Source organism: Molothrus ater, chromosome 14 (genome assembly GCF_012460135.2).
Source record: "Molothrus ater isolate BHLD 08-10-18 breed brown headed cowbird chromosome 14, BPBGC_Mater_1.1, whole genome shotgun sequence".
NCBI lineage: Eukaryota > Metazoa > Chordata > Aves > Passeriformes > Icteridae > Molothrus > Molothrus ater.
Genome location: NC_050491.2, coordinates 20,033,153 through 20,045,434, shown reverse-complemented (window position 1 = coordinate 20,045,434; position 12,282 = coordinate 20,033,153). Strand labels below are relative to the sequence as shown.

At 42.9% G+C, this 12,282-nt stretch overlaps 1 protein-coding gene across 1 annotated transcript; it reads left to right on the top strand.

Annotated features, from left to right (window-relative positions):
- The first annotated feature begins 540 nt into the window (after positions 1 to 540).
- Positions 541 to 4,564, top strand: VGLL1 (vestigial like family member 1). Its single transcript, XM_036402449.1, has 4 exons — positions 541 to 751; positions 1,340 to 1,756; positions 3,840 to 3,899; positions 4,524 to 4,564. Exons 1-4 carry the CDS (start codon positions 541 to 543, stop codon positions 4,562 to 4,564), a joined length of 729 nt encoding a protein of 242 aa, XP_036258342.1.
- Positions 4,565 to 12,282: the final 7,718 nt, after the last annotated feature.

The window sequence follows — 12,282 nt, the reverse complement described above, 5'->3', positions numbered from 1 at the left end:
TGGGGTTTGGGGTTTTTGTTGCTCCTCTTTTGTTGTTTTTTTTTTTTTTTTCACTTTGTCATTGTTTTTTTGAACAACACAAAAACCTAAATTGGACAAAGCATTTTGATAACTTCACCCCCCAACTTCATTCAGGGATAGTGCCACCTCTGAATTATTTTTTAAGTGTTTCAGTTCTTCCAGAGGGCACATTCGCACAGTACTACAACCTAAGCCCAGACTTACAAAGTCAGGGTGAGAAATGAAAGCTGGTGGGTAGATATGCCCATTCTGCCCAAGCAGTTCATTTTAGAAGTATCTAATAGGAAAATCAGTAAAGAAGAGGTGCATGGAAAAAGCAGAAAAACAGAGAATCTATTCCTACTAATAAGTGTTCTTCTGGCCCCTACCATTTTTGGGAGGAAGCTGGGCTCACCACTCACTAGGCACTTGAAGTTGAATATTGTCTCTTTGACCTGTCTGGTGTTCTTCGTTTGTGTTTTTAGGTTTTGTTGGTTTGTTTTTTTTTTTCTTTTTTGCAGGGACTGTTGGTTATTGAAAATGGAAGAAACAAGGAAGCTTTCCCCAAAGCTGAGTAAAAGCAAAGAGCCTGTGAAAACAGAATGGGAATCTCAGAGCGTGGTGTTCACCTATTTCCAAGGGGACATTAACAGCATGGTAGATGAACATTTTTCTAGAGCTCTCAGCAATGTCAAGAATCCCCAAGACCTGAGCACAAAGCACAGGGGTGAGACTGTTGTCCTGAAAAATGGTGAGCTCCTTTCCCTGTGTGGGCCTGGTGTTGGATGGGATGACTGGCTTTTACTAAGGAATTTAAGATCCCTTGAGCTTAAATTTGAAATTGTGTGCAAACAGAAAGCAAGAGAATCATACTTGTAAAGCCTTAGGCTATGTAGCTGGGAATTCCTGGGTAAATCCCTGTGATTGGTGGAGTGATTCCTAAGCTTTCCATGGGCCTGTTGGCAGGACTAGGTCATCATTTTCCAGCCAAGTGTCCCCATCACTGCTGAATGCAATAAGTGCATTATGACTTGTCATCTTCACAAAAATATATTTGTCTAAGCTTGCAGCTGTCAAAAACCTGCCTAAGTTGGTGGTAGTGTAGTACACATACTACAGTAGAAATACTTAGTAGAAAGATTGATGGTGGTGGTTTAATCTGCTTTTATTATGAATTTGTGGTTGATTTTTAAGATAAGCAGCACTAAAGTGATTTTGTGTTTCTGTAAAAATGAATATGCAATCTGGTAGCATTCCCTTAGAAGTCTGCTGGAATTTGCCTTGGGAAAAAAGTAAGAACTGATGAGACTTCAGATGCTTTTTTTCTCTTTTTAAGTAGACAGCATGTCTCCCCATCAGTGGAATTTCTCTTCGCATTGCTACAAACCATATCCATCATCTTCTTCAACAAGCATGGCAACTTCTGCTCTGAATTTTTCTGCTGCTGGTGTGGTAGGCCAGTGCCAGCCATCGCCTCTGAGGAATCGTCCAGCTCAACCTGCAGATTTATGGCCCTTCCCTCCAACTGGGACTCCCAGTGTCACTGGTTCAGTGTATCCTCACACCCTCCCTGACCTGCATGCAGCCGATGAGCTGATCTCTGACAGGAAATACAGTTCTCTTCTTGGCCTTCTGCAACAGGAAAGGTGCTTAACATCCATGCAAGAATGCACCATGAAGCAACACTCAAGTTCTGCTTGTATGACTGGACCTGCGAGGTTACAAAATATGAGTCAAAGTTCAGCTCCTGGGGGAGGTAAGAAAATACTATCACTTTATTCTTTGATGACATCTGATGTAAAGTGACAGAATAATGCCATCTGTTCCTAGCCGGATCCAACTTCTGGCAAACTCACAGAAATCTTTTACAGTAAATAACCCTGGTATGTACTGTGGTACTTGGAATCAATTAGCCATATAGTATGCGTTAATCAAAAAATGTGCAAAAAAATGTGCCTACTCACACAATATTTCACCTCTGGCTTACATTGGAGAGACATTTTAAGTGACTATAAGCATTATTCATATTGCTATCTTAATCTCTAATAAGCGTAGGTATTAGGTGTGGTGTATACCAGATGCTCCCTCATTGGGACTAGAAAGGAGTGGCCAGGAAAGATCCCTGAGCAGCCTCTCTCACTTTGCAGGCTGTTAATTATGGTCTGAGTATAGGGTGGGAAACTGCAGCCCTTACCAGCATGGCCAGGGGTTTTTCTCCCTCCCAGTCTCTGTCTGTAGCTGGAATGGTGAGGGTACAGGGGCTGGTGGACCAGCCTTGCCTTGTCCCCTGGCTAAGAGCTCCTTGCCATGAGGTGCTGCTGCCCTGCCTGCCGAAGGCTATGTCTGCTCTCTGCAGATTTCCCAGAGCTAATGCAATTCACACAGTGATGATTGTTGCTTATTATCGACAATTGCTAGGAATCCCAATCCGAGGTACTACAAGTGCACAGCAGAAAGAAGTTCAGCCTGAAGTTCATTTATGTCCCCACAGCATCTAGATTTGCTGGATAAAATGTTCTCTTGTGAGTAATTCTGCCTTTGAGAAGGTCTCTGGGCCAAAGTGCTGATGCCTGTTGGGGTACATCTGCATTGCTGTTCCTGGGCATTCCCCAGTCAGGCAACTTGACACTGGTCTGCAAGGAAAAGGGTTGTGAAATTGTTTAGGGAGTCTGCTGGAAAAATACAGTGCGTCCTTCCTGGTTCTTCTAATCAAAAAACATCAGGCATGTGAAGAAGCAATCTTGAGGCTTAGGTTTTGAAAAATAAGCAGCTGTGAAATACCTCCTGGTTACCAAGTTTCGAAACTGCATCAACAGGAATTTGGCAGAATGTGGGCTAAAGACTGCCTGCAGATACAAGCAGGAGTTTATCTACAGTTCCTCTTTTGAGGATACAACAGATCTATGTTGTTATGAGGACCCTGACCGTAAGTGTTTTGCTAACTCGTTACTGCTAGAATGTCTAATGCCTGTCTGTTCATGTTAAAGGGAGAGTGTCTGTGTCTTCAGCTGGAATGCAAACTGTCTGCTTGTGGTATATGAGCAGAGGTTTTCTGTATGTGTTGCATAGGCACTCACCCTAGACTTTGTGTAGGTAGTGAATGAGAGTTTAATTTCTTTAAAGACACTGTCTGAACTGGGATCTCATTTAAGAACAAGCTAAGGTGCCCTCTTCCCCCAAGGGGGAAATGCGAGCCTATCAAGGCTTGGGAGCCCCAGGAACTGATTCCTTCAGAAAAAGAGCTATTTCATTAAATTAGTCTTGTGTTGATAACAGGGAAGCACTACTAACAACAGCAGACTTTTTTTCCCAAAAATTCCAAAAGAAAATGAGTGAGGAAAAAATTGAAAAAGAATTTAAACAGCCCAGTATTCTCCAGCCATTACCAATTAAAGCTGTTTCTTTCAGGATGTATACAGGGCCTTTCTGAATATTCGGGAGCCTCTAAGCACCACACATGTAATGCCATCCTTGTGATTATTAAACAACACAACAAGGATCAATAAGAAATGGCTGATCCATGTTGATAGGGAGTCTTTGGCAAATCCCTAGGATGTGTACATTTAGTTCAGCTGTAGGAGTCCTTGTTTCCTGGCTCTATCTGTTAAATATACTTCTTCTTGCTCTGTGTCATGTTTAAGAACAGCTGATATTTATATTTATGGAAGTGTATGTTGCTGTGCCAGACAGCACAGAGCTCCCCAGCACCTGTGCTATAGGCTGGGCTGCAAAAGCACAAGGTTTCTTTAGTAACTATGGTCTACTTTTAGCTCTGTGCTGAATCTCTGCTCATCGCCAGTAGTTTTTGGTTTTTTTTTTTTTTTTTTTTTTTTTTTAAGAGAGGAAAGGAAGCTCTTACCAAGGCTCAGAAAATCCCAGTGTAAGCCATGCCACTGCAGGTGAGTAAAGAAACCAGCAAGTTTAGAACAAATCAGACAGCAGTCTTGCTTATGCATGTAGTATTGAAGATCTTCCTTGTTTGCTTTTGTATTTCAAAAGCTCATTTTCTCCCCAGATAGAACCACCACCTCCCATAACTACATTAACAAAGAAGAAAAAAAAACACTACATTATATTAAAATGAGATACATGGGGATTTTTTACCCCATTCACCTTTGTTTTTGTGCTTATAGCTTCAGGCTGCCATTTCACAATGCCTGTTTTGCACTCCCTGTCCAAGTTTCAGATCCCAGAAAGATAGAACAGCCCTTGCTTTATACCTCAAGCATGCATGTGGTAGCACTGCTGCAGTTTGCACCAACAAACCCACCATACTGCTGGGCTCTAAGAAATTACTCCCAAAGCATTCAGACTTTCTTAGTTTTATTAGTCTCTTGGTACAACCAACCGTTGGTGGTTCTTTGATGTGCAATGTTTTGGGCATACTTTGAATAGGTCATTCTGGTTGTTCTAGTAAGGGTTCTTTTGCACCAATCCCAAAGGTGCGATTTTATTTGCGCAACATCTTAAGAGGTTGGAAAGACTGTGCTGTTTGACTGTCCTGATGCTGCTGTGTCTTTCAGGTATTCAGATTCATGACAGAAGACGAGATTTGTACTTCTAGCAACTGAATGTTTCTACTTTATTCTGAAAGAGAAAGTTATTTCTGTGAACTTTTATTATTTGCAACTGTGAATCAAGAAGAAATGAACTGCAGCTATCCTGTATTTTTTCTCTCAGCTGGAAGAATACATGTACTATTTACTGTCTGGGGAATGACAAAATAATCCTTTTCTATATAGTAACTTCTATACAATAATTTCTAATGTTTGAGGTATTAACCTGGGCAATATGTTTGTTGTGGCCATATATTGTCTATTTAAGACTTTTCATGTAGCCCTCTTGAAAGGACTCCTGCCCCTTTTAATCTTTCTGTGTTTATTAATTTACCACCTCCTGATAAGAAGTGCAATTCTTATCAATGCAGTTGATAACCCATAAATGCAGGGATGCAGTTAGCATAATTTCAATGCTGCAACTTCTTAGCTTGATTTGTTATCCCCATATTGTTTAAAACAGTCTTAGGCCACTGGCAAGAGACTTCAACCACAGGCCAGCAAAGCACATTATTTATGCTGTGAAAGTGCTGCAATTTATGACCATACTTGCAATTCCTAGGGATACTCTTCAGAAGGTATATAATATACGTATGCCTGAAGGCTCTGTTTTGTCCTCTCACTAATGTATCATCATCCTCTAGAAAGCCGTGAATTCATAGTAGCTCTGAGAGGAAACCTTGATTCTCATTGGGTGCAATTAAAATACCATTCAGCAAAAATCTGCAGGTAGGAGTGTTCTATTTTCCCAGCCTCTCTGCAGATGTAAGAGATTCCTTTTGTAAATAAGCTCTGTGGGTTTATATTTTCCTTCTCCACTGGTTATACATTAATATAATATAATAGAGCATGATCAGCTTTTTCTGACAGCTCTATGTAGTTGCTGAAGGCAATTTGACCTTTGAGATGGCAGAGCTTGTGATTTTTATAGAACAAATCCTGAACTGGTATAAATGTTTATGACTGTTATATCAGATATCTCTGCTGCCACAGCTCCAGTTATAACATCTTTTGTGTAATTTTATAAATAATATGAGTTTAGTAACATCAGGAGTTTATGGTACTAATTCACAAACTGAGATTTTTTTTAAAGGATTTATTTTTTTTAATTTTACAAGTTTGCTCTAGCAATTACATGTTATACTTCAATCTGAGATCACAAGGGGAACTGTTTTAATTAAACTAATAAAAGATACACCAATGTCCTGTCTCGCTATAGATAAACACTGAAAAAACACCCCACTCCTTTTTAATATTTCTACAAAAAATCCCTTTCTTCTCTTTTAAGTTTAAAAATATTTATCGAAGTAGTTTTGTTATCCCAACTCACTTAATAACCTGATTTTTAAGGCTACATGATAATATAATTTGACTTCTTCTATGAGCCATAGCAAAGATTTCCTACCTGTATTGTGTAAATCTGTCATACTGGCATGTGCTATAATTCTATTGAATTATAATTCTATTAATTAAAAATATTTTTTTTTCCTCCCTCTTCCGTCCCTTCCAAAGGAAAATGCTTATTTAATTTCCCTGCAAGGTCTGAAAAGATAGTCTATTTAAATGGTCTTAAATGCAGCGCTTCCCTTCGGGGGCTGGGAATATTCAAGATTACTTATAAAACCCTTGTTTCTGGTGAATCAGACAAATGGGGTTGGACAGTGTGGGGGGGAAAACTCTTGTTTTTAAATGCATGTCCCTTATTGCAAGAACAGGGAGGCATCAATGGCTCTGCCTTGACAGGGTCATGCTGAGCCATTGCTGCAAGGTTTGTGTCCTCATTGTCCAACTGTCTGGCAGACCTGGGGAAAGGGAACAAGTGTCCAAATAGCCCAAAGGTCCCTGGGACCCCTTGCCAGTGCAGGCTCCACACCAGGCACACAGGTGCTTGCTCTCTTCCCTGGCTTTTAGAGGAACGAGGATGGAATAGAGGGCTGTGGCCCAGACGCTCCGCTACTCTGGCATTTTGTCTTATACCATCACAGCACCATGCACCAGTGTGTCCGGGTTTATGGCATCTCACTGCTCTTCTGCAATAAACGTAGTTAACCCATCACTGCAATTTGCCTTTAATGATTTAGTATAAGAGAGTTTTGAACATTTCACAGCAATTTCCTACATCAGGTAGGCTTTTCTTTATACATGTATAGATTAAAACAATATAGATACACATATAGGCTCCTCTAGAATATTGTTTGTCCGGAGTGGAGTGTTTCTTGCATTCAGGATGTTCAAGCCCAGGATGTTGCTGTGTTCCTGTGCTGCCCTGCTGCTGTCGTGCTCTAATGACTGTCTTCACTCCCATTCAGCATGTATTCTCCTTGCTGGCCAGGACTTGGCAACTGGGATGCTGCATCCAGCAGCTGCCATCTGGTGTAGCATCCCATGAACTCTCCCCCCTTGGTCAATCTCCAAGCCCTCAGCCTTGGAAACATTAGCCACTTACCATAGAGTCATCCCTCCCAAAGGGAAAAACAGTCTCCCCCCATGGACTTGGTGTTCCCACTTCCTCGGGTTTCTCCTTCCCTGTCACTGGCTTGGCATCCCAGGTGGCCACCCCCCTACCCCTGGAGGCCAGGCCCCTCTGCCCAGCCCTTAGCCCCGCTCCCCACCCCTTCCCCTTTATAAGCTCCTGCTCCACGTGGTTCATCCTCTCTTCCCCGGGTTTGTCCTTTGGCAGCTGTGTTACTCTGCTGGAATAAAACCTTGCAAAAGAGCCTTTCTTGCCTCTATGGCTGAGGCAGCTGCGGTGAGTGTTGAGTGGAGGTTTGACTGCATTGCCTGAATGTTAACTCAGCCTGTCTTTCAACAAGAGAGGCTTGCTGGGGACAAGAGATAGGCAGCAGCACTTACCACTTTAACACCCGCATTTTTAATCTGGTACTTTCCAGTTGTCTTCGGTCCCTCCTCTGAATGCAGCAGTCCTGGAGGTGATGGGAGAAGGGATGCTGGATGTTCCCCTTTCAACAGCTTCTGATCCCCTGAATGCCAATGGACCTCTGCCAAGACCATTATGAAGAACAGACAGGGGCCAGGTGTTACATCCTTGTAAGTGTTCAAAAAGTGTGTGGATGGGGCTCTCGGGGCTGTGGTTTAATGGTGGACACAGTGATGCTGGTTAATGGTTGGATTTGATGATCTGGGAGGTCTTTCCAACCATAATGATTTTATGATTTTCTATTAATTTACTGACCCTGTGAGAAACCACTACTTTCCTTGAATTGGGTGTCCTCTAATCCAGGAATAACTTGTTTGCACAGATAGCTTTTCTCCTGTCTTTTTCTGATGGACAGGTGAGATGCCAACTGCATGCTTTATGAGCTCTGGTCAGAGATTAATGCATCTCTGAGATGCATTACTCTCAGAGATTGAAGCCAAGCACTGGACATACCTGCCCTGTGTGGAGTCTAGGCCTTTTTTTACTCAGCTGCAGGAACAGGTGTGCATTTTTTCCACCATCTGTGTCCCAGGACACAGACACTTGAGAGGTGCCTAGCTCTGACTCCTCACATGAGCTGGCTCTGATCCTCCTCTGATGGTCAGAAAAACCTTGTGGATGGCTGGGAGCAGCAAGCTGGTTTAGCTACTCCACCCTGCTTTAGTCACTCATTAGCAGTGTTAAAAATAGCCCCAGACTGCGGTGACAAACAAGAGAGATTCTTTTGCTGTAAAAGAAAAACCTAAAGTGTTACATATATTTTTTTAAAAAATAGGAATGCTCATTGCTTTCAAAGGGAACATGAGCTTTCATTTGCTTTCATTTCTGTTCAGGTGTCAATCAATTTGTCTCATCCCAGGCGAGCAAGGGACACCTCATGTAACCATGTGGCATGTAGCCTTTGGCAAACACTCACTCGTCACTGGAATTTTTTACTCTCTTGTGGTTTTTAATCCCCTTTTCTTGCAGGCTTTACCAAGTATGATCCAGGGTAAAGGCATTGTTGTACCACTTTGTTCTGTGTTCTGTTTTCCTGCAGTGCCTGGTTTAAAATATTGCATGTTTTGGGCTCAGGGCTCTATTCCACTTAGCCACTGACCCACTGAGAATTTGGTTTGGTACTCCTTTGAGCTAGCATATATCATTACACTTGGAGGATTTCAGCAGAAAACTGGTGCAAACTGGTGGTTTTGGTGCCTTGGTATCTGGGAGGGGTTTCAGTATCACAGGCTGTGTCAGAGGGCTGTGTGTTATTGGTCTGACAATATAGCTGCACAAGCAGCTGCACTGTGGTCATATGCTACAGATCACAATTTATTTACTGAGGAGGTGCAAAACTAGCTGAGTGCTGAGCAGGCAGCAGCTGGGCTGTCCAGGAAAGCACAGAGGATGTTTTCAGGTGCCTGGAGCCATAATGGAGCTGGCTGAGCCAGTGTGAGCCAACTCAGACATGGTGATCCACAAAACAGGGTCCAGCAGGAGTGCCCAGGGTCCCCTGTGAGACACCATGGACCTGGCTGAGCCCAATGCCAGGAATTCACTGCTGATTCATGCTGTCCGCCAGCCTGGTTTCTAGGTGGGGGTCAAGTTGGGCACAGCAAAGCCCTGAGAAAAGTGGCTGCTTCCCTGACCTTCATCCTCACCTCTTGTACCCCCATCTTCTTCCATTGCCCCAGCCCAAGATTTGCAAGCTCTGGATTTGTGTCTGACCAGGGACATTTGTGTTTTCCCCATCTATCTCTCTCTAAAAGGCTAATGCTGGAATCAGCATAGGCTTATAAAAATATTATCAAGCAGCATTTCATTCTGGAATGCAACAGTATTACAGCTCTTGCTTATGACCTTTCCACCTGAGATAGGGATAAAGTAACAGCTCTTTCCCACACAAAAATAAAATGTTTCTATGCTCAGAATTATAAAGCAATCAATTAGCTCCCAATACCATGTTTTCCCAGAGCAAGGTGTCACTTTAGATAGATCTCTCTGCCAAACAGAAAAACAAATTTAGTGGATGGGAGGAAGCTGAATGTACTGAACTCCCAAAGGGCATCTCTAGTGACTGAGCTCAGCCTAAAATAATCCTGTACCAGCTGTCTGTTGGACCCTGTCACCCTAGAGAGCAGTGCAGAAGCACCCATGCTGCATGGGCTCCATGTGAACTGCCCAAACATCATCAAGTCTCAAGCATGTGCAGGATGAATGATATGTAAGAGAAGTTGCCATGTGCAGCTCCCCAGCCAAGGAACAATGTGTGCAGTCTGGGTGCTGTGCTCGACCCACTCCAGGGGAAAACACATCAACTAATTAAAAGTGATGGGCAATGAGGAAAGTCCTCCAGCTGGACTTTTTAATGCATAAAGTTGTTTGTTTTTTCTTTTCCAAGGTAGACTAAGTCAATTCTAAGGAAAACTTCCTGGCTTTAGTTAAACTGTCACCTAACCAAGACATTTGAGGCATGTGCTACTATCACAGTTCCACCCCACATTGTTGGTGCTGGATTTGTGCCACATTTTAAGAAAAGAACAGCATGAAAACACTCTTTTTTCCCCTCCTTTCCAAGGTTGCACTAATGACTGCTGACTGCAAGTGTGCAAAGGTCAGGCATTATTTTGCTTGCAAATGACAAAGGGACTATGCTAGAAAAACAGCATTAAGGATTGTGCCACTTGTGGGTGCCCAAAACCTGAGTTTGCTGCATAGCACAAAGGTGTGTTTTACTCTGAGTAAAAGAGCAGGGGCAGGAGAGGCTGGGCCTGTTTCCACTCTACTCCATGAAGGATTTAAGCACCTTCTTGCTGACATCTGCATTTGCAAGCAGAGCATGAAATGATTACCCAACACCTGCCCTGGACAATTTGGACTGTTTTTCTGGGTTTGTTCAAATCTGTAGGACCAGGATCATGGCTGCACCACTGTTTCCTGCAAAAAAATGATTACAGAGAATTTGGTTTATTAGATGGGTTTAAGGCATAAAATCCACATGTATCACTACTAAGGTGGTGCATTGAGCAGAGTTGGTCTGTGGGACTCCTTCCCCCTGCCCCTCCCCAGGCCAGGGCTGAGCTGCTGATAGGGCATGAGTCAGGACAGGGCTGGAGGATGAGCTGGGTCTGAAGAGGAGGCTTCTAGGTCTGCCCTTCAAAACACACTGCTGTGGAGCTTGTCTTGCAGGAACACCCGTGGGATGGTGGGACAATGGGGAAGATAAGGAGGCAAAGTCACAGTGGAGGTCACAGACATGGGCAGACAGCGAGTCAGGGATGTGCCTCATCCCTGCAAGGCATCCTGGGCAGCATCCTCCTGGCACAGGCGCAAGCAAGAGCCCCCTGCCTGCACAGAAACCTGTAGTCTGCCCACAGACTGTGGAAGCAAAAAGCAGTCGCATTTGTTTGGGGTTTGTTGTTTTTTTTTTTTTTTTTCTTGCTTCACAAGAAAGCAGCCTGAAACTACTGTTGAGAAATGTCAGTTTGGGAAGCAGCTCTGGAATCATCCTGCAGGGTGCTGATGCTGCAGCAGGCTGCCAGGCTGCTCTGATTCCAGGCAGTTTTCCCACGCTGACAGGCTGCAGGGCACAAAACAACCGTGTAACAGTGACTAATGAGAATGGCTGCCTGTTTTTATGAAGAAGTTTGGGAAGGGAGGGGCTTCAGGGAAATGAGAGCCTTCTCTATTGCTTCTCCTTGACGGAGAAAAATGCTTTCTGTGGTTTTACAAACTGGGGAGCACAAAAGCCAGATTTATACTGCTGTGCAAATCCAACCCCTGGTTTCTCATACACACAGCTGCAGCAGACACAAAAATCTGCTTTAATACATACTGAAAGCCCAGGATTTCCTGGCCTGATTCTGCCTTTTATCCTTATGAGGGCAGACACAGGCTCCCTCAGATGCAGTGGAGCATCAGGAGCTGCAGCTGTGGCAGTCCTGCCCATGCCTCTGACTTTGTTTAAGTCAATAAGAGCAGGAATGTTGCGCATCTCTGTAGGAATTATCAAAGGAAGAAATTACTGTCCTTAGTGTCTCTGGCTCAGTTTGTGCATTTCTGGGATTGTGTTCATCTTTTTTAGCAATCTTGAAAGGAGGGAGAGAAATCTATAATTAAATCAATTCATATGTAAATGAGCATCTGCCACAGGACCAGTTTTACTTCTTTGTGTAAAACATGCATTTCTATTGATGCATTACTTGTGACATATTCTTTGTATATAAGGGTGTCATTACATTGGATTTTTGGCTTGATTTAAGCAATTAAATGAGTCAAACCATTCTAAGCATTTACAGGATTTTTTAAAGCTGTTACATTGGCTCTTGATGTATTCTTGATGCTGTCTCAGCTGACAACTACTTTGGTGATTTATGATTATTCAGAAGTAGGTTTGGATGAATTATTCAGGTAATAACCAGTTTTTGGGTTATCACTGATCAAATGTGGTTGGATGTAAAACTAAGAGACCTTCTTGCTAGCCTGCATTCAGATCTGGTTTGTTTCTGAACTTCCCTTAGAGCCCTTTGGAAGCAATGGCTTCACTCACTAATTCCTTGGTGGCTCTAAAATCAAAATGCTCTACTTAATTCATCTAGCATACAGGAAAAACACTGAGAGTGTATAGTCTTTATGCCATGAAAGAAGATACTGTTATTGCCCATTTAGGAAATTAGTCTGGTCTTGCATTTTTTCTGAATGCTGAGTGCTGCTGTATAACTGAATATTCAGGGATAAATGTGATCCATTATTTTTTGTTTGTTTTCAGAGCTTTGACCTCCCTAAATCTCGCTTCAAAAAATTTGA

What these genes read in the sequence shown, in the direction of transcription:
- VGLL1 (XM_036402449.1), top strand. Translation starts at nt 541, where the DNA reads ATGGAAGAAACAAGGAAGCTTTCCCCAAAGCTGAGTAAAAGCAAAGAG. An exon ending in GACTGTTGTCCTGAAAAATG is followed by an intron (nt 752 to 1,339) that starts GTGAGCTCCTTT and finishes CTTTTTAAGTAG; the next exon opens with ACAGCATGTCTCCCCATCAG. An exon ending in TGTAAGCCATGCCACTGCAG is followed by an intron (nt 3,900 to 4,523) that starts GTGAGTAAAGAA and finishes TGTGTCTTTCAG; the next exon opens with GTATTCAGATTCATGACAGA.